At 41.2% G+C, this 26,098-nt stretch overlaps 1 protein-coding gene across 1 annotated transcript in view; it reads left to right on the top strand.

The window, feature by feature from the left end:
• Window positions 1-26,098, top strand: part of LOC122978937 (complement C3-like) — a 42,872-nt gene that overhangs the window by 3,015 nt on the left and 13,759 nt on the right. The window contains exons 6-27 of the mRNA XM_044346032.1: window positions 1,274-1,356; window positions 1,451-1,547; window positions 17,567-17,669; window positions 17,980-18,100; window positions 18,381-18,496; window positions 18,902-19,066; window positions 19,839-19,938; window positions 20,061-20,155; window positions 20,278-20,469; window positions 20,627-20,776; window positions 20,965-21,094; window positions 21,943-22,011; window positions 22,275-22,472; window positions 22,599-22,716; window positions 22,835-22,923; window positions 23,086-23,225; window positions 24,153-24,365; window positions 24,677-24,728; window positions 24,852-24,941; window positions 25,119-25,325; window positions 25,636-25,711; window positions 25,855-26,014. Of these exons, the coding sequence (XP_044201967.1) occupies window positions 1,274-1,356; window positions 1,451-1,547; window positions 17,567-17,669; window positions 17,980-18,100; window positions 18,381-18,496; window positions 18,902-19,066; window positions 19,839-19,938; window positions 20,061-20,155; window positions 20,278-20,469; window positions 20,627-20,776; window positions 20,965-21,094; window positions 21,943-22,011; window positions 22,275-22,472; window positions 22,599-22,716; window positions 22,835-22,923; window positions 23,086-23,225; window positions 24,153-24,365; window positions 24,677-24,728; window positions 24,852-24,941; window positions 25,119-25,325; window positions 25,636-25,711; window positions 25,855-26,014 (2,764 nt within the window). The remainder of the gene's footprint in view (window positions 1-1,273; window positions 1,357-1,450; window positions 1,548-17,566; window positions 17,670-17,979; window positions 18,101-18,380; window positions 18,497-18,901; window positions 19,067-19,838; window positions 19,939-20,060; window positions 20,156-20,277; window positions 20,470-20,626; window positions 20,777-20,964; window positions 21,095-21,942; window positions 22,012-22,274; window positions 22,473-22,598; window positions 22,717-22,834; window positions 22,924-23,085; window positions 23,226-24,152; window positions 24,366-24,676; window positions 24,729-24,851; window positions 24,942-25,118; window positions 25,326-25,635; window positions 25,712-25,854; window positions 26,015-26,098) is intronic.

Genomic DNA, 26,098 nt, shown 5'->3' with positions numbered 1-26,098 from the left:
TATTTTACTTTAATTGCATTACTGTACATTCTGTTGTGGTTGTTTGGTGTTAGTGGGGAATTTAACATTTTTAACATGTAATAATTCGGACTGGAAACAGGGTGAAACAGCTAACCTGGCTTGCGTTAAATGCTGATCTATGTTAGGTTGCTTGACACTTTGGATAAGTGTCACTCAACAGAAATTAAATAGTCGCTATGAATTAAAACGCTGTGTGATGTTTTCAATTTATGCTTTGGCGAAAGGTTTCAGTTGTCTCCATGGTAACCAGACACTGTCCTCCAGCCAGCTTGGTATATCATCCCGACCAGAACTAATTAAACAAGGATGTTACAAGTTATCTTAAGTTACAAACCAAAATATCAATAATGAAGTTCAGTGAAAACTACAATCTCCATGGCGACGTTAGCACCACTACCCAATAACATTTTGCAACAAAATATGACGATGTCCTTGACATAACAAAATTCTCTAGGTGTATGACATGAAAGGAAAGCATTGGGCGACAAAATACATAATTTCTGTCAACCAACACTTATCAGAAGTATTGAGCAACCTACCATAAAACAGTATTAAGTCTAAGTAACAAGTTATCAGTTGCCAGGCAACCAGCGCAGACTCCAGGAAGTTAGCAGGTGGAACCAAGAAATGCTCTGGCCCAATGGTCAACCCCCTGGCAAATCACTGTTTTCACACATAGGTAATTGTACGAACTAGACACATGAGATATAACATGTTAATTAGTGAGCTAGTGAGCAGATGAATTTTGTTACCTGCGGACTGAGCCAGGCTAGTTGTTTCCCCTTGTTTCCAGTCTTTTAAGCAAAGCTAACCAGCTGCTGGCTTTAACTTTATATTTAGTGTACAGATATGAGAGTGGTAAAGTATCAATCTTCTCATGTAGCCTAACTCTCCATCAGAAGGCAATTATGTTTGTTTCCCAAAACTATTCCTTTGTAATTGTATGGTAATTTATCATATCCAGCCAATTTCAATCTGAATATTAATTTTAAATGAATCATAGTACAGTTAATCATATTAGATAATCAGTCTAAACCGGGGTAAAATGAAGGTACCTTTCTAACTATTGTGTAGTTTGTCAGCCAACGTGAATGGAGGACACTAAAAGTGTGTTGCACCAGCTCATAAATAACTTGAGTCTGAAGTCTGGACTCTAATGTTATGAATATTTTAGTCTTTTGCTTGATTATTGAAGTATTTGTCCTTGTGTCCTTGTGTCCTTGTGTGTGTGTGTGTGTGTGTGTGTGTGTAGTCCTGGACTGTGGAAAGTGGTTACCAGGTTCCACGGCAATCCACAACAGAGCTTCTCTACAAAGTTTGAAGTCAAAGAATACGGTGAGTCCTTCTTTACTTGGACTGTCATTTAAAAACCTATACAACTTACTCTTTACCTGATTACACATCCAATAAAATGTTTTCAATTTTTCAGTGCTGCCCAGTTTTGAGGTTAAACTGACGGTTCCGGAATCCTTTGACCCCTTCTTCTATGTGGACAGCGAAGCCTTCACTGTCGACATTAAAGCTACGTAGGTGCAAGTTTTTGTTTTGTGGATTTGTATTATATTGTATTTATTTATCGGGACAGTGTACAGTTTTTAACATAAATGATGCACTGCACCAGAGTTAACTCATTTTACATCTGTAGTCCCCCACAATCAAAACATACAACAGCACAACAACAAACAGTACAAAGCAGAAAACACACAGAACACATTATTCAAAATACAAAGCTATTCACAATAGCACATCACATACACCCACAATATCAATCAGAAATCAATAATGCAAGCATGTCAAACCAAAAGCAAGATTATTTGAGAAGACCATGAGATCAAATCTAGACTCAGTGGCCACAGAGCTGAGCAGCCTTCAGCAGACTCTTCAACCTGGTTCTGAATGCACTGATTGAACTGCAGCTCACTAGATCGTCAGGTAGGGCATTCCACTGAGTTGTGGCTTTCACAGAGAAAGCTGACTGTCCAAATGCAGTGTGACGAAATGGTTTGGTACAATCTTGTATAGAGGATATTCTGGAGGATCTCACAGAATTTACTGAGTAAGTGTACAGAAAGTCACATAGTGGAGGAGGGGCCAAACCATTTAAAATTTTGAATACTAGGCACAAATTTGAGAATAATCTAAAATTCTCAAAGCTCAGTAACCTACAGTGATGGAAATGCATTGGCTTTTTGTACAGAGTTTTTAGAGTTTGTTTGTATAAGGACTCAAGAGGTTTTATGGTTGTTTCTCCAGCTTGCCCCCAACATGTGACGCAATAAGACATATGGGAAAGAATCATTGCATGCATAAATATCTTGGCTGCATCCAAAGAGAGACAGTTTCTAATATGTCTAAAATTTGCTAAGTTGTACTTTATGGTCTTAACTGTTTTTTTTAACATGTTTCTCGAAGTTCAAATTTGGATCCAGTGTCACGCCAAGATATTTAAAATCAGTAACTATGTCAATCTTTTCACCTTTGATGAGAATATCAGCGTTAGGAGGTTGTACCATGGTTTTAGAGAAAAACATGCCTTTTGTCTTGTTTACATTTAGACTCATTTAGACTTTCCAATGCAAATGTTAGCTTAGCAGCAGCCAATGCAGCTGCTTTTGCATGTGTGTACACAATGGTGTCATCTGCACACATTTGTAGTTCTACATCATGACACTGCTGAGGGAGATCATTAATATATAGGCTAAATAATAAGGGACCTAACACGGACCTTTGTGAAACACCCATTGTGCACTTCATGTTACTGGACAGTGCGTTCTAAACTTTAACACATTGTATTGTATTAGATAAATATGAAGACATCCGTGTCAGTGCTCTAGATGAGAAGTTAAATTTAGAGAGTTTCGATATTAAAACGTCATGATTGACTGTGTCAAATGCTTTACGCACCACCTACTCCTTCTATGTCTTGATTTAATTTGCCCAATTAAGTGCAAGGTTTGTGCAAAGTTTCGGTGGAATGATTTGCTCTAAAGCCAAATTGCATGCAATGTGGACCAAAATTGCTTGTATTAAGAAATGTTGTCAGTTGTTTAATGACAACTTTCTCAGCAACCTTTGAGAGTACTGGTAGTATACTTATTGGTCTATAGTTACTGGCTTCAAGGCAGTGTCAGAGATTTAAAAATAGGTGTGACAGTGGCACATTTCCAGTCATCAGGAAAGAAGCTGTGTTTAAAAGACAAGTTAATTAAATGAGCAATAGGGGGAATTAAAATGTCTTTGTGTGATTTAACAAACATTGTGTCAAATTGGAAAGCATCTCTACTTTTGGAGCTTTTTAAGAGCTGATGATTTTCTTAACTTGTAACTCATTAGACTCTACCAGCTCGAAAACTTGGCCTGTAGCATCTATAGGAGCAATATCAAGTTTCCTTTTCGTACATTTTTTTCCCTAACTCATATACAAATTCAAGAAAAGAGAGGACAGAAGCAACAACAAGATGGTCTTCAATTAACTTTTCCTGTACTTTGAGTTTAAAATCTAAAAATTTTGTGTCTCTCCTTGTGAGATTATCAATGTTTTTCCAGATTGATGTACTGTTGTCTTTTGCCTCATTCAAAATATTGAGATAAAAACGAGATTTAGCTTCTCTTAGCTCTTGGATAACTTTGTTCCTTAAACCTTCATAAATCAGCATGTCAGTGTCTCTTCTAGTTTTAATTGCATTCCTTAGTGCAGCATCTCTAGATTTCATTAGTTTCCACAAATTTTCATTAAACCACGGTAAATAGTATTTATTTTTAGATTTTATCTGTATCCTCATATTAAATCTTTCCCTCACAGTGTTGATTCTGTGAGTAAAAGTGTCACAGCCATAGTCCAGATCATCAGAGGACAGTACATCATCCCAGTTCAAGCTATTGACTTCACTGATAAATTCTTCTCGCTTAGCTCTGGGTATGCATGGAAGGATCATTGTCTTAGTTGCCGTGGTCCTAAATGTATTTTTAGTGCTGGTGTAACAGAACGTAGTTGATCCGTGATCTGTACGGATCGCCCCCCCAAGGTTAGGCACGCATGTGAACTGTGGATTAACTGTCAAATTTAATGTCTTATTGGAGACCACCTAAACAAACTGCTGTAAGTACAAGTCATGGACAGACAGCATGTCGCTAACAGGAATTTTGAAGCACAACGACCAAACCAGCATGTAGCTGTAACCCTTGTTACGATGTAATAACAGAGCACAGGTAAGTAGTAGTCAATAGTAATAACTGGACCAGTAACAGAAGACACTAAGCTTTTAAGAGCCAATATCTTGAACATCAATAATGACACAGACTACAATGGTTTGTATGTTTGTGGCCACTTGTTATTTCAAGCTGAAAGTCAACATGTAATACAACAGCTTTTTTTGGAAAGAACAATGTATGAAAAATAACAAACTAAAATAATAAAGCCGGCAAAATAAAACAAAAGATACCCTTTGTTCCCAAAGTTAGTCCTTATTGCGTTGGGGCCCTTTTTCCGACCAAATGTCAGTGTATCACTGTCTATTTTAGTCCTATCGCACAGTCCGTGAGAAAGGAGAAACCAAGGAACCGTGCACGCATCTCAGGTTCAATACCAGTGGTTCGGTTCGGCTCGCCACCCAGTTCACACTGGGAATCTCTGGGTCTAGGGATCTGAAGCCTTGCAGGAGTCCGGCAGGAAGTACTGGCTGCGTCCCCTTTTTCTTTATGGTATCACCAAAAACCTGACCTAGAGACAGGCCAGATGAGATCCAAATATCTCATTACATTCATGCTGTCTGCACAAATCATGTTCAATTTCTAATCTCCCATGAATTATTACCAATTAATAATAATATTTTGTATTAATTAGTTCAAATCATGTTCTCAAAAAGGTTTAGTTGTACAACAAAAATATATCTTTCAAGTGTTCATTTGTAGTTGTGTAACTATAAATACATTCAAAGTGCTTCTTATAATCATGTTCAATTACACATTAATAACCATCTACAAATACTCAAAATTATGTGGTTACACAAGTAACTGACAAAAGTACATTTCACAAAAATAAAATAAAATACTGTGGAGTACCCCTTTAATTTGGCCAAAATTGCATCAAATGCAGTAAACATTAATAGTAACGTGAGGCATTAAGGCTTAACGTGCTTAATTGTCTCTCCTTGCACCGGTAACAGTGAGAGATTGCACTAAATATTAACCTCTTTAATTACTATAAACATAAAATAAACATAAATTGCACGTAACACCAAATAATCATGCCAGCTAAGTGGCTAGGCTCAAGTTAACACGCTATTAGCATCACAAAACACAGTCTCAGATAGAGCACTATTAGCACCTTTTAATGGCTATCAGCGCCAATTAACATAAATATCAGCTGCCTTACAGTCATCTTAACAGGTTTTATAGTGTTTTCACTCACCGCTGAGTCAAAGTATGAACGAGGTTTACAGCATTTCACCTCGGCAGACCTGCGAAAATCATCCGGCCTCTCACGCTGCTTTACAATCTTAAATGCAACAGTATGGCGGTCAGCAGCTGTTTAACATCATCTAGAATTAATATTACTTCATTCAGAAGATCATTTTTAGTTCTTACTCAACGGATGACAAAAGATTTTATTTTCTCTATGTCCCATCAGCACTCGAGGTAGCCAGCATAGGTTGTTTTTTAAAACAGGAAGTTATAACAGGAAGCTGAACTGCAGCCGATCACCTGGGACTAGTGGGGTTCATTGATTTGTTATTTGGGGATCTTGTCATACTGAGCCCTTCACTGCTGCTTGGAAAATACAATGTTGGCTGTGTTTCTCCTTTTATGCACATACTTTCATGATTTTAAACAACTTTTAACAGATGTAGTCATTTATATGAGTTATTTGAATGATATTTACTCCAAATGTTATTTTTATACCAACACTTTTTAAATAGTTCTTCGTATTATTATTTTCTTAATGTATATAATCAACCTAAATTAATTATTTGTTTGTTTCTAAATAAAACGAATTGTTTTAAAGGGATAATTCTAATATTATAGGGTGTCATTTTAGAGCCTGGGCTACACTCTCCCCTCCTGAACTCATGTACGTCCCTGTACATGGCAGTGATCAAATATGTTTTATCTGAGAGGGCAGGACAGGGGAATGTAGGGAGTTTTCAGCTTCACTCAAAGCATCTACTAGTGCTGTGGTCAGTCCATGAAAGAACGATTTAACCACTGTGACAAAGGGGTTTCCAAGTTCAGCATAATCAAGTCGCCTTGACGGTTGACGATTCCTCTCTGATCTTCTGACAGAGGTATCTGTTCCTGTTCGTCTCTCCGTCTCCTCTTTAGTCTCTGTCTCTATTTCATCCGACCCATCCTCTCCTTTCTCCTCTTCACTCTCTGACATGTCAGAGAGCACTGGAATCTGTTCATTCCAGATGTCATCAACATTATCAGGTAAGTTTTCTTTTTCCCCAAGGCATACACTTTCGGGTTGGTCTGTTTCATGTATTTGTTCGGTTAGAATTACTCTTTCAGTAGATAGGTACTCAGTGTCACCCTGACGGCTGGTAGGTTTGTCAAGTGTCAGGGGACTGTCTGGCGTACAATCGGACATATCAGGTGGTTTGTCAATTTCGGAAGTGCAATCAGCAGTCTGAGCATTCACTGGGCTCTCGACAGAACATACATCTGGAGGTTCAGTATGCTGTGTATCTTGCTTGTTAGATATAGGTGGATCAGGCGGTATTGGGCTCTCATGCACTGCAGGGACCTGAGCTTTTGGGGGTTGGTTGAAACAGTAGACTGGAATGAGCTCATCGTCCTCCTCCTCCGAGGAACGATCGGCATCTACAGCAGGATTTGCACGAGTTGCTGGTCTGCGCTTTGCAGGCTGCTGAACAGGTTCAATACTTTCCTCTGTAGGTAAGTATCCACATGGGAGGAGTAAGTCTCTATGCAGTGTCCTTAAAGGACCATCCTTGTTTTCGGGTTTAACCGTATAGACAGGAAGGGTGCCTGCTCTGCTCACCACTACATGGACAATCGACTCCCATTTGTCTGAGATCTTATGCTTCCCCCGGATGCGGGCATTCCTGATCAGTACTCGGTCTCCAGCTTCCAAGTCTGAAGCAGTCACACGCCTGTCAAACCGTGTTTTGTTTTTGTGTGCTGTCTTTGCAGCGTTATCCATGGCTATTTTGTAGCTTTCCTCGAGCCGTGACTTAAGGTTTTGCACATACTCGGAATGTGATGTGTGTTGGCTGCCACGTACTGATAATCCAAATGCCAGATCAACCGGCAGGCGAGGCTGGCGCCCGAACATTAATTCGTATGGTGTGTAACCTGTCACGTCATTCCTGGTGCAATTATAAGCGTGGACCAGGGGTTTTACAAAATCACGCCAACGAGACTTCTCTTGGTTCTGAAGGGTGCCTAGCATGTCTAGTAAGGTGCGATTAAATCGCTCAACAGGGTTGCCCCTAGGGTGGTATGGGGTTGTCCTTACTTTCTGTATGCCAGCCACTTGACAGAGCTCTTTTATCATGCGAGATTCGAAATCTGGCCCCTGGTCGCTATGTAGCTTTTCCGGCATGCTGTAGTGCACCATTAAGTTCTCCCACAGACACTTTGCCACTGTGCGTGCCTTTTGGTTAGGTGTAGGAATGGCAACCGCAAATTTGGTAAAGTGATCCGTGATCACAAGGATGTCTTTGGTCCCACTTTTATCAGGTTCAAGAGAGAGAAAGTCCATACAAAGGAGTTCAAGGGGTCTAGTGGTGTTAATATTGACCAAGGGCGCCACTCTCTCAGGTGGTGCCTTCCTCCACACGCATCTGCCACATGTCCTCACCTTCCTCTCCACATCCACAGCCATCCTCGGCCAGTAGAATCGGGACCTTACGAGATCCATTGTACGGTCCACTCCCATGTGACCCATATGGTCATGCAGGCTGGTCAGAACTGTGTCACGGAGCTCAGCTGGGAGCACAAGTTGGTAGGTTGTTTTGGGACCCTCTTGACGACGTCTGTACAAGACATTATTCAAGAGCTCAAGGCGATTTAGCTCTCGGAGCAGGAGTGGGAGGTCAGGGAGTTGATTCCACAAGGTGGGGGGTGGTGTGTCCCCATACTCGATTTGGGAAATGACATGCCTTATACATTGGTCTGTCCGTTGTTTATCTATCAGCTCTGCTTCAGATAGATGGGGGATGACTGGCAATCCTCCGAATTGACCCTCTTGCTCATAGCTTGCTCATAGCAGCATTAGCAGAGATGGCAAGACATTCAACTAGGGCAACATTATCAGCGCTACTTTCATCATCATTGACACTGTAGATAAGCTGCCTTTCACAGATGGCTTGCACGACTGCTTGATCGACTGCGTCAATGTTTTCAGGATCAGAGAGGTGATCTCGGGTGAACTGGAGAATGCGTTCTCTCTCCTTCTGGGATTTGAGGTCATTCTCCAACTTTCCATGCAGCCTACGGGACAAGCCGTCCGCATCACCGTTCTGCTTTCCAGGCCGGTAAAGAAGTTTGAATGAGAATGTGGACAGTGCTGCCAGCCATCTATAGCTTGTCGCATCCAGTTTTGCTGAGGTCAGTATATAAGTCAGTGGGTTGTTATCAGTAACAACGGTGAAATGGTTACCATATAGGTAATCGCTGAACTTTTCGGTGACTGACCACTTTAGCGCTAAGAATTCTAATTTATGCGCTGGGTAGTGGCTTTCACTACAGGACAGCCCTCTGCTCGCGTAGCCAATAACTCGGAGCTGACCCTCTTGCTCCTGATACAAGACAGCACCAAGCCCGGTGGTACTGGCGTCGGTGTGGAGCACATAAGGCTTCTGGGGATCCGCAAAACCCAGCACAGGTGCGGTGGTAAGTTTGCTGATGACGGTCTCGAATGCTTGCTGGCAAGCAGGGGACCATCGTTCCCCAAAGAGCTCCTTTGGATGATGGTACTGTTCTGATTTCTGTTTCATCTTCGCCTTCTTTTGAGAAGGTGGGTAACCCGAAGTTAGATCATGGAGGGGCTTCACGATACTGGAATAACCTTTAACAAACCTCCTATAGTACCCAGCAAACCCAAGGAAGGATCTTAACTCTTGTAAGTTCTAGGGAATTGGCCAAGTCTTAAGGGCAGAGATCTTCTCTGGATCGGTTTGTACTCCATTCCTGGACACCACATGGCCAAGGTAACGGACTGACGTCTGAAAGAAGACACACTTTTCCGGGGACAGTTTCAGACCAAACTCTTTGAGACGAGAGAGCGCTTTTATCAACTTCTCCTCATGTTCCTCTAGGGTTCTGGAGAACACAATCAAGTCGTCGAGGAAGACCAACACATCCTTTAAATGCATGTCTCCCATGCACTTTTCCATTAATCTTTGAAATGTGCTCGGAGCATTCGTCACTCCCTGAGGCATGCGATTGAACTCCCAAAACCCGAGAGGGCACACAAAAGCAGTTTTTGGTTTGTCTGCCTCCTCAACCTCTATCTGATAGAACCCTGATTTTAAATCGAGGACAGAGAACCACTGGGAGCCATTGAGAGCACAGAACGTGTCCTCAAGTTTGGGGAGAGAATATGCATCCTTAATGGTCTGGAGATTGAGACGCCTGTAATCTATGCACAAGCGGACCTGGCCATTTTTTTTCCTGACCACCACAATTGGTGACGAGAATAGTGACTCCGACTCTCTGATGACTCCTGCATCAAGAAGCTCTTGGATGTGTTTCCGAACTGCCTCAAGGTCTTGTGGGTGGATTGGTCGAGGGCGCAGTTTGAAGGGAGTTTCATCCGAGAGCTTTATGTGGTGCGTTACCTTATCTGTTTGGCCAAAATCTGAGTCGTGTTGCGCAAACACGTCAGGCATGTTGTTGAGTTGCCGAGTGATGCGTTCTTTCCACTCAGGTGGGACTGGGGACTCGCCAAAGTTAAAGCTTAGAGCAGGCTTTTGGGAAAGCTTTGTCTCTGGTGACCCTTGGAGTGGCTCAGGTGCCTTGGCCACACTGTGCTCCTTTAACAATATGGTCTGGTAAGTACAGATCTGTGCTATTGTGCACTTTGCAGGAATGGCAATATCATGATCAGACTCATTACAGATCACAACTGGTAGCTTATTGGGCCGCCGCTGGGGAAGATCAATCAGGGCAGCTTTAACAAGCAAACCACCTGGCAAGGAGGATGAAGATGGATGTTCGATAAGAACGGACTTCTCGCTCTGGAACCCGTTCATTGGAGCAACTCCTTCCAGTACAACAGTTTCACCAGCTGGAATGATTTGGGAGCTCTTCCCATGTAGCCTCACTACACCGCAGGGCTCGATGTTGTTTGCCCGCTTGTGTCTCACCTCAAGTATTTTAAGGACTGCTCTGTAACCATGCGGGGTAGGCTGATGTGTCATTCCAGTTTTGGAATAGATGTCATAGAGCACATCAAGGGTATTAGTGCCTATAAGCACAAGGGGCTCTGTGGCGGCTTCAAAGTCAGGTATGACTAGGGCAAGTGTGTTTACATCAACTGATGCCCCCACAAGTTCTTTTGGGAAAGTTACAGCCAACTCAACATAGCCCAAATAGGGGACGGACTGCCCCGCTGCTCCCTCTACCTCTAGGAGGTTGAATAATGGCTTAATCTCTTGCTCTGAAAGATGTTGTGTGTAGAACAACTGAGGAATGGTTGTTACTTGTGAACCTGTGTCAAGCAGGCAGTTGACTGCTTCGTCTTTTATGGTCACTCGAGCCGTACTCTTGGTGCCAACCAACCGCTTGGGAAGCCGGAAAGGTGGGTTTCGATACACATGTTCCAGGCTGGAACAGGATTGGGCTTTGACTCTTGCAGCTGGGGGTTTGTTTACATCTGGGGGACGTTGTTGACTCTCCTCAGCCCCTGTTTGTCCCGCAACAGGGCCTGTTACTCGTTTAAAGGCGGGCTGGGACCATTTTGTGTTTCCCACCTGTGCTGCTTTTCCTCAAACTGCTTCCTCTTTTCAGCTACTAAAGCTGGGTTTGCTGTGCTGGTGCAAGATGGAGCAATGTGTCCATCTTCCCCGCAGTTGAAGCAGTACCCGGGTTTGGGTTTGTTTGCCGGGTTCTTTTTGATCGGTTCTCGCATGTCTGTCTTGGCATCATCTGGCCCTGATACTCTACTCTGAAACTTCCCAGCTGCTCCCTTGTCGCCACCCCCCTTTGTTCTTTTCGATTGCATGAATGAGGTTAGTTGACTCTGTAGACTAATCACCTGTTTCCTCAAGTCCTCAATAGCACTGAGGCTGATCTCATGACTCTCCTCTGGCACACAGGCATATGCACCATGGAACTGCAACTGGGCTTTCTGCTTTGTAGCACCCATATGTTTTTTCATATGACTGGCTTTCGCTTGCTGTTTGTCTTCTTCAGAGCGTATCATTAGCAAGAGATCTGAAAATGAGGGTGGACTACTTTTCTTTTGTTCGAGTTGCAGGGTGTTGAGCAAGGCATTATCCCAACACCCCCTGCAGAACTGCTTAAGAAGGTGTCTGTCTACTTCCTCGTGTGCAACAACACCCCTTTTTATCACAAGGTTTAAAACTAGCTGCAGCCGATGGAGGTAAGCAGAGGGCTTCTCACCCAGATCTTGGAGGGTGTTCAGGAATCAAGCGAAAAGTTCCTCCCCATCTTCCACAGTGCCAAAAGCTGAGTCTAGTAGCTGTAGATAGGCTGAAGGGGGTGACTCAGGCCGTAGCCCTTTGACAATATCAGCTGCGGGCGGGAGCAAGCTCTCAAAGATCTTTCTGGATATTTGCAGGGGGGACATGCTGGAATCAGTTTGGAGCAGCTCAATATGTGAGCGCCAAGTATCATAGTCGGTTTCATTATTAGGTCTGGGGGCCTTTCCAGAGAAGGAGCGGAGTCTCACTGGGGATTGCACTTGTGGGACAGCATCCTGTCTCCGTACGATGTGCTCAACCACGACCTTCTGGACTTCAGGTGGATTCATATCACTTAACGAAAGGGATGGTAATCTCTTTTCATTAGTGAGTAGGGCAGAGTCAGTGGCACCTAAGCCATTATTGCTTGGTGACATATCTGAGAATGAGATGAGAGGCTGTTGCTCAGGGTCCAGTGGTGAAGGTATGAAGAAAGTGGGCTCAGCAGGTATGGGGGGAGAGCCTTCAGCTCGGGGTTGCATAGCTTCAACATCTTCACATAATCTTTACCACTCTGCTTAGCCAGCTCCTTGAGCTCAGCCAGATATGTCTTGGTAACATTGCTGCCGATCTTAGTAGTGTACACACTGCTTAGTGTCTTTACTTCATAGGCAATGGGGGGATTGCTATGTACTGTGTACGTATGCGGCAAGTGAGGTTCTAAGCCTTCCAAGGCTGAACCACTCGAGTACTCAACGATCAGGTTTTGGTAGAGTTCGTCTGATAGATCATCAACAACAAGGGATCTCTCAATTTTGCCATACTTCTTTAGATAGTCAATTACCTGTTCATCTTGATCAGCTATCTGTGTCAGACCATTAACAATAACTGCATTTGGGATTTTAACATCATACCTTTGTACAAAGTCCATATTGGACATGATTTCAGTATTGATATTCAAATTAATTGGCTACTGGCTGGCTCGCCAATTCTGTAACCCTTGTTACGATGTAATAACAGAGCACAGGTAAGTAGTAGTCAATAGTAATAACTGGACCAGTAACAGAAGACACTAAGCTTTTAAGAGCCAATATCTTGAACATCAATAATGACACAGACTACAATGGTTTGTATGTTTGTGGCCACTTGTTATTTCAAGCTGAAAGTCAACATGTAATACAACAGCTTTTTTTGGAAAGAACAATGTATGAAAAATAACAAACTAAAATAATAAAGCCGGCAAAATAAAACAAAAGATACCCTTTGTTCCCAAAGTTAGTCCTTATTGCGTTGGGGCCCTTTTTCCGACCAAATGTCAGTGTATCACTGTCTATTTTAGTCCTATCGCACAGTCCGTGAGAAAGGAGAAACCAAGGAACCGTGCACGCATCTCAGGTTCAATACCAGTGGTTCGGTTCGGCTCGCCACCCAGTTCACACTGGGAATCTCTGGGTCTAGGGATCTGAAGCCTTGCAGGAGTCCGGCAGGAAGTACTGGCTGCGTCCCCTTTTTCTTTATGGTATCACCAAAAACCTGACCTAGAGACAGGCCAGATGAGATCCAAATATCTCATTACATTCATGCTGTCTGCACAAATCATGTTCAATTTCTAATCTCCCATGAATTATTACCAATTAATAATAATATTTTGTATTAATTAGTTCAAATCATGTTCTCAAAAAGGTTTAGTTGTACAACAAAAATATATCTTTCAAGTGTTCATTTGTAGTTGTGTAACTATAAATACATTCAAAGTGCTTCTTATAATCATGTTCAATTACACATTAATAACCATCTACAAATACTCAAAATTATGTGGTTACACAAGTAACTGACAAAAGTACATTTCACAAAAATAAAATAAAATACTGTGGAGTACCCCTTTAATTTGGCCAAAATTGCATCAAATGCAGTAAACATTAATAGTAACGTGAGGCATTAAGGCTTAACGTGCTTAATTGTCTCTCCTTGCACCGGTAACAGTGAGAGATTGCACTAAATATTAACCTCTTTAATTACTATAAACATAAAATAAACATAAATTGCACGTAACACCAAATAATCATGCCAGCTAAGTGGCTAGGCTCAAGTTAACACGCTATTAGCATCACAAAACACAGTTTCAGATAGAGCACTATTAGCACCTTTTAATGGCTATCAGCGCCAATTAACATAAATATCAGCTGCCTTACAGTCATCTTAACAGGTTTTATAGTGTTTTCACTCACCGCTGAGTCAAAGTATGAACGAGGTTTACAGCATTTCACCTCGGCAGACCTGCGAAAATCATCCGGCCTCTCACGCTGCTTTACAATCTTAAATGCAACAGTATGGCGGTCAGCAGCTGTTTAACATCATCTAGAATTAATATTACTTCATTCAGAAGATCATTTTTAGTTCTTACTCAACGGATGACAAAAGATTTTATTTTCTCTATGTCCCATCAGCACTCGAGGTAGCCAGCATAGGTTGTTTTTTAAAACAGGAAGTTATAACAGGAAGCTGAACTGCAGCCGATCACCTGGGACTAGTGGGGTTCATTGATTTGTTATTTGGGGATCTTGTCATACTGAGCCCTTCACTGCTGCTTGGAAAATACAATGTTGGCTGTGTTTCTCCTTTTATGCACATACTTTCATGATTTTAAACAACTTTTAACAGATGTAGTCATTTATATGAGTTATTTGAATGATATTTACTCCAAATGTTATTTTTATACCAACACTTTTTAAATAGTTCTTCATATTATTATTTTCTTAATGTATATAATCAACCTAAATTAATTATTTGTTTGTTTCTAAATAAAACGAATTGTTTTAAAGGGATAATTCTAATATTATAGGGTGTCATTTTAGAGCCTGGGCTACATAGCCTCTTAACATCCACCATTTTTTGGGAATTTTCACCTATTTGGTGTACCCAAATGGAAAAGCTTATAACAGAAGAACTGTGATGCCAAAATGCATGTATTAGGCTCAATTTGAAAGGTAACATCTTCTCATTTTTGGAAATGTACTTGTTTAGCATGTGGCTAAAACACAACCAAAACTACATCAGTTCAAATATGCCTCAAGAAAGTGTTTTTGGTCCTTGTCTATGATGAGTCACATTTGAATAACAATAACTAGGACATGCTTTATGCCAGAACTATGTAAATCTCCACATACCTTCTACATCTTGTCAAGCACACCTGTATAAAATTACAGACCTCTAGACATAACCTTATGGGAACTAGGGAGTTTTTAGTTTGTGGTGTCACTGGTGTCACCACAAACCTCTCCAAAATGTCTTCAAGTGGCCAAATTGTGCCAATTGCTTTTACTCATAACTGCGTGATGCTAAGCCACTTACACATAGTTTAAGAGGTTCGTCGGCGACCTGGAGGATGTTAGGAGGCTAATGGGTCCATAGTGACATCTGCAGGTATGTTTACCTGCTGTTTGATGTGCTGCAGCTGAGCAGCTAATCATAGCTGATTAGCTATCTAACTGCTAACTGCCATTGGTGGTGCACTTTTCCCCGATGAATGTTTGTTTGGTGGCTTGTTCAACAAGCTGAGCTGCAGGACAAGACGTGTGTTCATGTTTGTAAGTTATCATCAAGTTTTGATGAAATTTCATTCACTACCATGTTTAAAGGAGGAAGGTATCATGCCTCATATTGCAATTTAATTTAACAATTGAGCCTTGAATATTTTATATCTTTTAAGATTTTATTTAACGTTAAATGTTGGACATCCTGAATGTTGTGAACAAAAGTTCCATGCTGTAAGTGCTTTACAGAATGAAAGCAAAGTTTTATTTGCCCCCCCTCAGACTCTCCCTTCCCCCCCCAAATGATCTGATCAGTGACTCAAATCTGTGATACGTTAGGTTATGATCTGATAAGCCATGATTAAATTATAACTTTTAGTTATTCTTTCTGGTTTGTTAGTAAATATCAGATCAATTTGTGTACTGGAGCATTTTGCAATCCTAGTTGGGCCTTTTACTAGTTGTTCTAGTTGGAATTTCTCATTTTTAGTTTTTTCCTCTTAGATTTATCCTCCCAGTTCACATTAAAATCACCCATAAGTAAAATTTCTTTGTTGAGATTGCACTGTTTCAAGACTTCTGTAAGTTGATCATATAAAGTGTCATCCGCAGATGGGGGCCTATAGACACCTATAATGTTAAAATTTGTTGGGATAACATTATTTTTATCCCAACATATTCTAACATGTTACCCACATTGTAAACCACACGTTCACATTTGATGTTGTCTCTCACATAAAAAGCACCCCTACTCCTCTTCCATCAGGTCTGTCTCTTTTGAAACATCGGTATCCGTGCACCGTGAACACACTCGCAGGAGTTCTTTGTTTCAACCATGTTTCAGTTAGACAGAGAAAGTCCAGATTTGAGTCCAACACAAGATGAGTTAGCTGATTGCTCTTTGCAGTAATGCTTCTGATGTTAAAATCTCCACCTAATAGCCCTCTCGGTTTCAGTTTCGGGTCCCATTAGACTTTTACATGATTGACAGTTTAGAAGGTTTTGAATAACCTCTGCCTTCTCACTGCAGGGCTTCATCAGCAGCAGGTTTTGTGAGAGAGACACTGGACCTCTCCACAGCCCTGTAGTGAAAAGTTATTCATTGAGACATCATGCCTTGTGTTAACAAAGATTAGTCTGTTAAGGGAGAAGAAGAAGAAAGTTGATGCTCACTCATCACCAGCACCAGAGGAGTCCCAGACACACTCAGGCACAAATCAGCATCAAAGTTCTGCAGCTCTCCAAGTGTCACTGGTCCAGGATTTAGTAGAACATCTCCGGACAGCAGGAGCAGCATGAAGAGGAGACCTGCTATTCTCCAAAATGGGGTGGCAGATGACTGGTCCACTGGATCGGTGATTCGCTCTGGTACCTTGGCTCGTCCGTGCCGCAGGACAAAAGAATAGATTGTAAAATATCTCAGTACGTTATGATGAAAACTCACTGTAGGAGCATCAACTGGCCATGAGCCAGCATTTGTCCCAAGGTCAATCACTCGGTGTCCCAGCTGTTTTCCATCAGTGTTGATTGCTCTTGCCAGACAGACACGTACAGGCAATATAGCAATGAGTACCAACAGTAGTCCAAAAAGCACACCATGAAACACAGCCCAGGTGTTTTTGCTGATGAAACACTGCTTTGAACTTGACGCAGTTTTTGACAGGCATGCTCTGTGGTACGATTAATGGCCTTGGGGAACAGTCCTATGTAGCAATCCCATCCAGGATCCCGGTGGCCAAGGATAGAAGCTCCTCTTAAGCCCCTCAGTACCAGCCCGGTGCACCCGGAACCTCCTCTTGACTTCAGCGGGGAGAAAAGGCCGCCATCCGGGCGGTTAGAAACCCCAGAAGATCCATGTGGCCAGGGCCGTTTCCTTCGATGTTGAGATTGATGTACAAATGGTCTTCCTTGACGTTTAATCTGATGTTAACATTTGAAAACCTGGACTGGCCTGGTAGCAGAGTCAGCAGGGGGGTAAGTTGACCATCTATCCATCCTGAGTGACCCTCAGGATGGATAGATGGTCAGCTTCTTTGGTGCTGTATCTCTTTTGGAATATTGGTAACAGCAGGTAGCAGATAGCAGTTGACGGCTAGCTAGTTGTTTTGATTTGAAAAATATATCCAAAGATGATGTTGATGATGAGAGTCCTTTCTGAAGATTATTTTGCAAAATGTTCCACTTTTTTGGGTTCAAGGATCAGGAGCTCACTCCCAGTGCAGCCACTCCTCCAGAATCCTCATACATCCTTCATTTGGAGATTGAGTTTGATTGGTAGATTGGATTGGAGGAGAAAGTAAAAGGTGTTTTGACTATTCTTTTTGTAATAGTTCCTATTCTACCTCTCTCCTGTTTTATTTGATTGTGGGCTTAAAATGTGTCCTTCCCTTGTGGTTTTAGGTATCTGTTTGGTGAAAAGGTGGATGGGACAGCCTACGTGGTGTTTGGGGTTGTGCAGGGTGATCAAAAGAACAGCTTTCCCAGCTCTCTTCAGAGAGTGCCGGTGAGTGCATACTAACATTTTTGCCATATCTGTCTGTCAATTTCTTTGTGTCTAATTTCTCATATGCACAAGCATATAAACTCAAATCTGGCCTTTACCAGTGCTACAAAATCTGCAAGACTGCAGAACATGAAAAATGTCTGGGATTTTACTGTTGTCCATATGTCAGTTATAATTGTTATATTCAGAGAGAGGTATTCAAGTTCAGAATTAAGCCAGATTAACATAAGAATCTATGCACTAAACAAAATTCCTATCAACTGTCCACTGACTGTATTTCAAGATGCATTTCTGTATTATGTCACATTAGGTCAAGGAAGGTCATGCAAAGGTCACATTGAAGAAAGAGCACATCACACAGACGTTCCCAGACATCAATGCACTGGTGGGGAAGTCCATATATGTAGCTGTCAGCGTGCTGACAGAGAGTGGTAAGAAAGAGAGACTGTGTTTCTGCCTGTTCAGTACGTATGATCATGTGGGAATCATATGATTTAGCAGCACAACAGGGTTCAAATTAACCATCAGTAACGTCTAAAATTTCCAACACAAGAAAGAGAAAGAAAGAAAATAAAAATACCATATCAGGATAAGTATGTCAGAAATTGAATGGATTTACATTGTTTCTGTATCAATTAATCACAAATGAAGCAAAAATGTGTAAAAATACTTTTTGTGTGCATGTGTTTGTGTTTCTGCATCATCTCACAGGTAGTGAAATGGTAGAGGCAGAGTTGAGAGGCATCCAGATTGTCACATCACCTTACACCATCCACTTCAAGAAAACACCCAAATATTTCAAACCAGGAATGCCCTTTGATGTTATGGTAGATAATTCTACTTTAAATAAACCCTTTCCAGAAAACATTTCACTGCTGAAATACAGTCACAGTTTGAACCCAACTTTCATGCCATAAGTCATTTTTTCTTTCTTTTTTTTTTCACAAGCCGCATGCTGTTTAATGCTTCCTTAATATCCATACAACTGATTGGTGCAATACTTCAATCTGTCATGGATCATTATGATACAAAGCACATCATTACACAGTAGAAATTCACACATAAACACACAGGGTCACTATATATTAAGTCATAATACTTAGTGCCCAGCTTGTGCAGTTTGCAGCCAGAGTAATCTAATAGCATGAGGTTACCATTAATAATATGTCATTAAATAACAATAATAGTTAGATCTTTTCTGATTGTTCAGCTGTTTGTGTCTTGGATGGCAGGTTGAAGTTCTGAATCCTGATGAGACTCCAGCACGAGGTGTTGATGTGATGGTCGACCAAGGCCAGGTGCAAGGCAACACTGCATCCAAAGGCCTCACTGCACCCAATGGCATGGCTAAGCTTTTTGTCAATACAGCGGAAGGGGATGAGAATCTGCAGATCACAGTAAGTCTCCAAAATGTTTTGAAAGTCTTTACCCTTTTGCATTACAGCCAGGTTTGGCAAATGGAAGCTTAAACCCACAACTTTTGAGCTAAAAGGAGAACAAATATTAGGTTCACATTCGTCAGGTGGCCAGAAACGTAACTCCAAATGAAGGCAAATGTGGTTCTGTTTCTGCTGGACATGAAAGTTGACCACTATTATCATCATTATCATCATCATTGTAAATTTATAAGCCAGTAATACAGCATGTGGAGGCTGTGTATGTTGATGTTTTTCTGCCCTTTGGTGGCAAAAGTCATTGGGGAGATGACAGACAAAAAGCCAGGCACAGGTTTATTTGTGAAGTTAGTGGTGTTCTTAATACTAGTTGAGTTGTAGCGTCAGTTGATGCTGGATGTCAGTTAAAAGTGCCTTAACTCAAGTGAGAAAAAGGAACAGTTTTATTTTAACACAATTAAATGGCAAGATTTAAAACAGCCCTCAAATAGGACAAAGCCGTATCGTTTGCAAGCTCAAAAACGAATTTGGCAACGATGACCGGCCTTTATTATACTGTGTCACTCTATTATCTGTAGGTCCTTTTCTGTTCTGTCAACTGATATTTATCTAAGGATACAAATCTTTTTGTTATTTCTTTAATTGATTTTACTTTTTCTAGGCTGAGGTACGCTAGTCAAGGACAATATTGGATAGGATAGACCTGAGACTTTTCATGTGCATATATTTATTTAACTGTGCGTGTACACTTACTTATGTCTGTGTTTGATTGCAGATAAAGACCAACAATCCTCGTATTTTATCTGAAAGGCAAGCATCAGCCACCATGGTAGCTCTCCCATATAGTACCACAAACAATAACTACATCCACATAGGTAAGAAACATCCTGAAACAACATGAGGTTTTAAAAGAAGATGCGGATGGCAGTGGCGGTGCTGCCTAAGTGCCAAGATTTCTTCCGTGTCTAGCAATAATCACAAAATGTAATTTTTGTAGGGGTGGATACAGCTGAGGTGGAATTAGGGGAAAACATAAAAATCAACTTCATCCTCAGCAAGCACCAAAACCATGATAAGGACATCACATACCTGGTGAGAAATGTTTAGCACCTGTGCATGTGTGTGTGTTTGTGCACATGCTTGAGTGTTTGTGTCTTGTGCCAATATGTACACACATGTTGGCTGAGTGCTGATGTTCAAATCTGTGCCCTCAGATCCTGAGCAGAGGTCAGCTGGTGAGACATGGCCATCACAGGTCAAAAGGACACACAGTGTTTTCCTGGTCATTTCCCATCACCAAAGAGATGCTGCCATCATTCCGCATCATAGCCTTCTACCATACAGATGACAATGAAGTGGTATCAGACTCTGTTTGGGTGGATGTCAAGGACACCTGCATGGGCTCGGTGAGGCACACAACACTGAAGTAGTTAAACTGATGAAGTGGACAAAAAAATCCACCCACAGTCAAGCTGATTTAAGTTCTAGGATATATTTTTATGTAACCGCTCTAACAAATACAAATCTGCAGGTTTCCTTCATTGTCCTTCTCTTCACATCTAGCTGAAGCTGGAATCAGATTCAACCTTCTTTGAGCCTCGCAGGACGTTTGGTCTTAAGGTCACAGGAGACCCAGGGGCCGTAGTGGGACTGGTGGCAGTTGACAAAGGCGTCTACGTCCTAAACAACAAGCACCGCCTCACCCAGAAAAAGGCAATTTCTTTATTCTATCTGTATTTTCCAAACTATTTGAAGGGGGATTCATCGCAAAATCTAGGTTTAAGACATAAATAACTTGTACACACGTTCCCTTTTCAGTATTTCTAAGGTACACTGTAAGGTAAGGTATACTGATATGTCTGTTTAATTTAACCCTTGTGTGTTTGTATTTTGCTGCACAGGTGTGGGACCAAGTAGAGAAGTACGACACAGGCTGCACACCAGGTGGAGGGAAGGACAGCATGAGTGTGTTCTACGATGCTGGGCTGTTATTTGAGTCCAGCTCCGCTTCTGGGACCCCCTACAGACAAGGTGATACTACTTAATATGTAGTCTCATTGTTTTCCCTCCTCCTACTTATCTCATTCATCCATTCCCAACCAAACCCAGCTTGGGTGTGGTCAGAAATGCGTACCTTTAGCCACACCCAAGAGTGATGTCACTGGGTCATTGAGTATACCTATGGATCACTGCAGCAAGAGAAAAAGTTAAACCACTAGAGGTCAGCAAAGACATGATTTTCAGGTGGTATTAAGTTGCTCTTTACATGGTTGGTTCACCCAAATTACATTTTATTTCCCTGATGCTGTATGTGATTGATTTCAATTTATTGTTGAAATCAAGAAGATAAACTACTGGAGGTCAGCCAAGATAGATGGTTTCAGGGACTCTGAAGTAAGTTTTTTTTTTTTTTAATTGTCATTTTTTAATGCTCTCAGCACAACTAACAACGTTTGCAAAACAATAGGCAACAGATATCTTAAGCTCCAAAACTAGCTGCAAAATACCACTAGGGTAAGTGAGAAAATATGTTTTATGTAATTCTGGTGAACCGCAGTTTTTGGGATATTTCCATGTTGACTTCAACAGTCAGCCACTGATCATGGTCCTCTGTTTTGTTAGGGGTGTCAAAAAAATTGCTTTACCAGTATTTGCTAATAAAGCATTTATATTCCGTTTTATTATATAACAGTCCAACAAATGATATATGCAATTGTAGATTCATTGTTCTCACACCCACACCCTGTCCCTTTGTCCAACCAGCTAAATGACCTCACTCTGATTTTAATAGCATCACGTCACAGACACCATGCAGAACTCAAGTCTACATTTAACCTTATTGGGATCCTTTAAAGATTTAGTTTGTGTTGCATTTCCAGAATTGAAATGTCCGGCCCCCAGCAGGAGGAGACGAGCCACTACTATAACGGATGTCACGACCAGCTTAGGTAAGAACCACAGCTGAAACTACCCAATAAACACATATCCAGTCCCCTGTGCCACACAGCTTGGACTCTCCAAAATGTTTGTAGTTACAAACAATATTTGTCTTTGCAATTCTGTCTATCAATGGAAAGATAGAAACACAATTCATATTTCTATTTTCCCTACTTTCAAATGTATTTACATTTTAAATAACTGTCCAGTTGTACGTCACCCCTCTTCTTGCTCTCTATACCTTCTCACCTCTGCTTCTCCTCCTTCTTTCCAGTGAAGCTATATAAAGAAGAACTGCAACGTGACTGTTGTTTGGATGGCATGAGGGACACCCCCCTCTCATACACCTGTGAGGTGCGCAGCGAGTACATCACTGACGGTACAGCCTGTGTCGAGGCCTTCATACACTGCTGCAAGGAGCTGGAAAGACAGCGAGCTGAGATGAAGCATGACAGCCTCATATTGGCTCGCAGTAAGAGACAGGGATGAGGGATGGGAGAAAAGCCCTGGGTGGTTACTTTCCATGGTTATAGAGAAAGTTAGAAAACAATCAGTGTCTCCCAGTGGAAATAATAACCGTTTTAAATCTATTCATCAGGTGAGGAAGATGACAGTTACATGGACAGTAATGAGATTGTTACACGCACCAATTTCCCTGAAAGTTGGCTGTTTATAGAAATCGATCTGCCTGCTTGCCCTTCACATACACCTGATTGGTGAGTCAACTGACATCTATAAACACATACAAATATACTGATAACTAATTTCATGACACCACTTGAATTTAAAATGACCTTTTACCTGTCAACCTGATTACACTTTTCTATGTTTCAGCGGCACAACAGTCTATGAGAGAAATATCCCTTTGAAAGACTCAATCACAACCTGGGAATTCACTGGCATTAGTCTGTCAAGAACTCACGGTGAGGATTCAGTGACTAAAATCTGTCTTGTGCTTTAATTGTGCCTCTTCAACCTAAAAGCCAAAAGCCCACCATTGTACTGTCTCTCCTTCCCTCACACTTATTTTCTTCTTCTCTCATCCCTTGTTTGGTTGTGTTTCTTTTAATCCCTCCCATCTTAAGGAATCTGTGTTGGCGATCCGTTAGAGGTAATTGTCCGGAAGGATTTCTTCATTGATCTCAGGCTGCCTTACTCTGCTGTCCGTGGAGAGCAGATAGAAGTTAAGGCAATTCTCCACAACTACAGCCGAGACCGTCTCAGAGTAAGTCTATGTTACTCTGCTCTGGTGTTTCAGGACATTCAGCAAGCCGATGAGACCATGATATTTTTCTGGAGAGTTTGCAAACAAAAGAGCAAAAACAATAGTAAATATTGGACTGATATAAATTATGTGGCAAAAAGAGAAATAATAAATGAAAGTAAAGCAAGAAGCAATCCTTTCTCCAGTCTTTGATAGTTGTGATGTCTCACTGCAATATTTACTGTGTGCCTTTCCATTCTTAAGATCAAATTGCTCTTTTAGGAAACAGTTTAAAAAATGACATTTTCTTCAAATGGGGACGGAATCATCAACTTAAATGGACAGACTTAAACTAATACTGATCATTATTATTTTTAATATATGAGCAAATCCCTATTTAAAGGTACAGTGTGCAGAATTTAGTGGCATCTAGCAGCATGAATTTGGCACAAACAGAATATAATATTCATAAGTATGTTTTAATTAGTGTATAATCACCTGAAAATAAGGATCGTTGTGTTTTTATTACCTTAGAATGAGCCCTTTATAGCTACATAGGGAGTGGGTCTCCTTCCACAGTAGCCTGGAATGGACAAACCAAACACTGGCTCTAGAGAGGGTGTTTTGCACAAATTTTGTGGCCACCATAAGTTCTCCTACACGCTTGGAGGGGGAGGAGTATTCAGTTGGTTGCAATCTGCAACCTCACCACTAGATGACTAAATCCTACACACTGGTCCTTTAAAACTGAAATAATGTTGTTGTTATTCTATAGATAATGAAACACAGTGGCAGAAATTGTTGAAAGTGATAAGAAATTATGTGTAGATGCTCAGAAGAATCAACATACAGTATTTCATCAGAATCTGCTACTCAGGGAGGGGATCGTCATCTTAAATCAACTGCACATACCTCAGTTTCTTTCTCCATCTTTGTCTTGTTTTCAAGGTGCGTGTGGATCTGATTGAAGCAGAGCATGTGTGCAGTTCAGCCTCTAAGCGTGGAAAGTATCGTCAGGAGGTTGAAGTTTGGCCCAAAACAACACGATCTGTACCTTTTATCATTATTCCCATGAAAGCAGGAGAATACCCAATTGAAGTCAAAGCAGCTGTTAAAGACGTATATGTCAGTGATGGAATCATGAAACCACTGCGGGTGGTGGTAAGAGGCTTTCAACCAGTTACAATCAGTTTGTACAGTTGCCCTATTTAGCCACTTGATTGAGATCAAAGTCATGTTACTTATTGTCATTAAAGGGAAACACTCATCTTTTGGGGCTTAACTTTGATGCATGTTTAGAAGACTCTTGTTTTCTGTATATCAGTCTTTTTAAATGCAATTGAAAATAAGAAAAACAGAAGAAAGATAGAACAATAATTGAACAAGGGAGCCAGATTGTATTTTCCTACACACCAGCCTATAAAGTTTACTCAAAAATATTTTCTCTGATGTTTGTCCTGTTGTTTCTCCAGCCTGAAGGCGTACTGGTTAAATCTAAAGAAAGCATAACTCTGGACCCTAAAGGTTTGTGTGATGAGTTTACTCATTAAATGGCTGCAGTATAGGAGCAACAAAGTAATTTAGTAATATCATGTTTTCTTCACATGGTAATTAATCCTCCAACTTGACCATGGTGCGTCCCTTTAGGTGGTGAACAAAAAGAAACTATCAAGAGCTATATACCTCAGAAGGATATGGTTCCAGACACACCTACTAGCACACAGATCTCTGTGACAGGTGAGATATAATGTTGTATGGGCAAACAAAAAACTGCACTGGTGTAAACTGTTACTGTTGTTGCTTCTCATTGGCAATGACTTCACTGGTTGTGTGGGACCTTTACATGTTTGTTTGGTTGTTTCTTCCAGTTGATCTATAATGTTATGGTTTCTGTGTGTGTGTGTGTGCATGCAGGGAGAGAGCAAGTAAGTGAACTGGTGGAGAGCGCCATTAGTGGGACGTCAATGGGTAGTCTGATCTACCAGCCCGCAGGCTGTGGAGAGCAGAACATGGCCCACATGACCCTGCCTGTCATTGCAACCACATATTTGGATAAAACCAACCAGTGGGAAACCATTGGCCTTCAGAAACGTGGCGAAGCTCTGCAACACATCAAAGCCGGTAGGCACACATAGATACAACAATTAGCACAAAACCCCCTATGTGTCAGATTTTTAAATTTGAATGGGTTGAATGAATGCAACACATAGACTACAGCAATTTTCACTAGGATTGTCTTACTTTTTTTTTTACAAAAACAACAATGCCATCAAAATTATTTGAAAGATGCTATAAATTGCAGAAAAAAACATGACCTTATACACTTTAAACGGGGATCACACTTTAACAAGATTTCTCAAATTGTCATACATTGGATAAGATTAATTGAATGGAAGTCAGTGAAAAGATTGTGGGTTTTGTTTGTGTCCAGGCTACCAGAACGAGCTGAATTACCGTAAGGAGGATGGTTCTTTTGCTATTTTCCCCCATAGTAAAAGTAGCACGTGGTGAGGCATCAAAACATTCATAATCACATATGTAAATGTTTGCTCATCCTACTTAACTGAGATTCCAACTTTGTGAGGATGGGTGTATTTCATGTGAAAATAAATGTAGCTAAACTTTTACACCCTCTCCTCTCCTCTCTAAGGCTGACAGCATATGTTGCCAAAGTTTTTGCCATGGCCAGCAGTCTGGTGGCAGTGGAAAAAGATGATGTCTGTGGCGCTGTCAAGTTTCTAATTCTCAATGCACAACAACCTGATGGCCTGTTTACAGAAGTTGGAAAAGTGTACGATGCAAAGATGATTGTGCGTGCAATGATTTCAGTTACATCAGTCTTCAATTGATGCTATAAAATAGCTACACAATCACATCACTATGATCTTACAGTA

This window comes from Thunnus albacares, chromosome 3 (genome assembly GCF_914725855.1).
Source record: "Thunnus albacares chromosome 3, fThuAlb1.1, whole genome shotgun sequence".
In the NCBI taxonomy this organism is placed as follows: Eukaryota; Metazoa; Chordata; class Actinopteri; order Scombriformes; family Scombridae; genus Thunnus; species Thunnus albacares.
The sequence above is the reverse complement of the archived record's forward strand: the minus strand, read 5'-3'. Positions and strand labels throughout refer to the sequence as shown.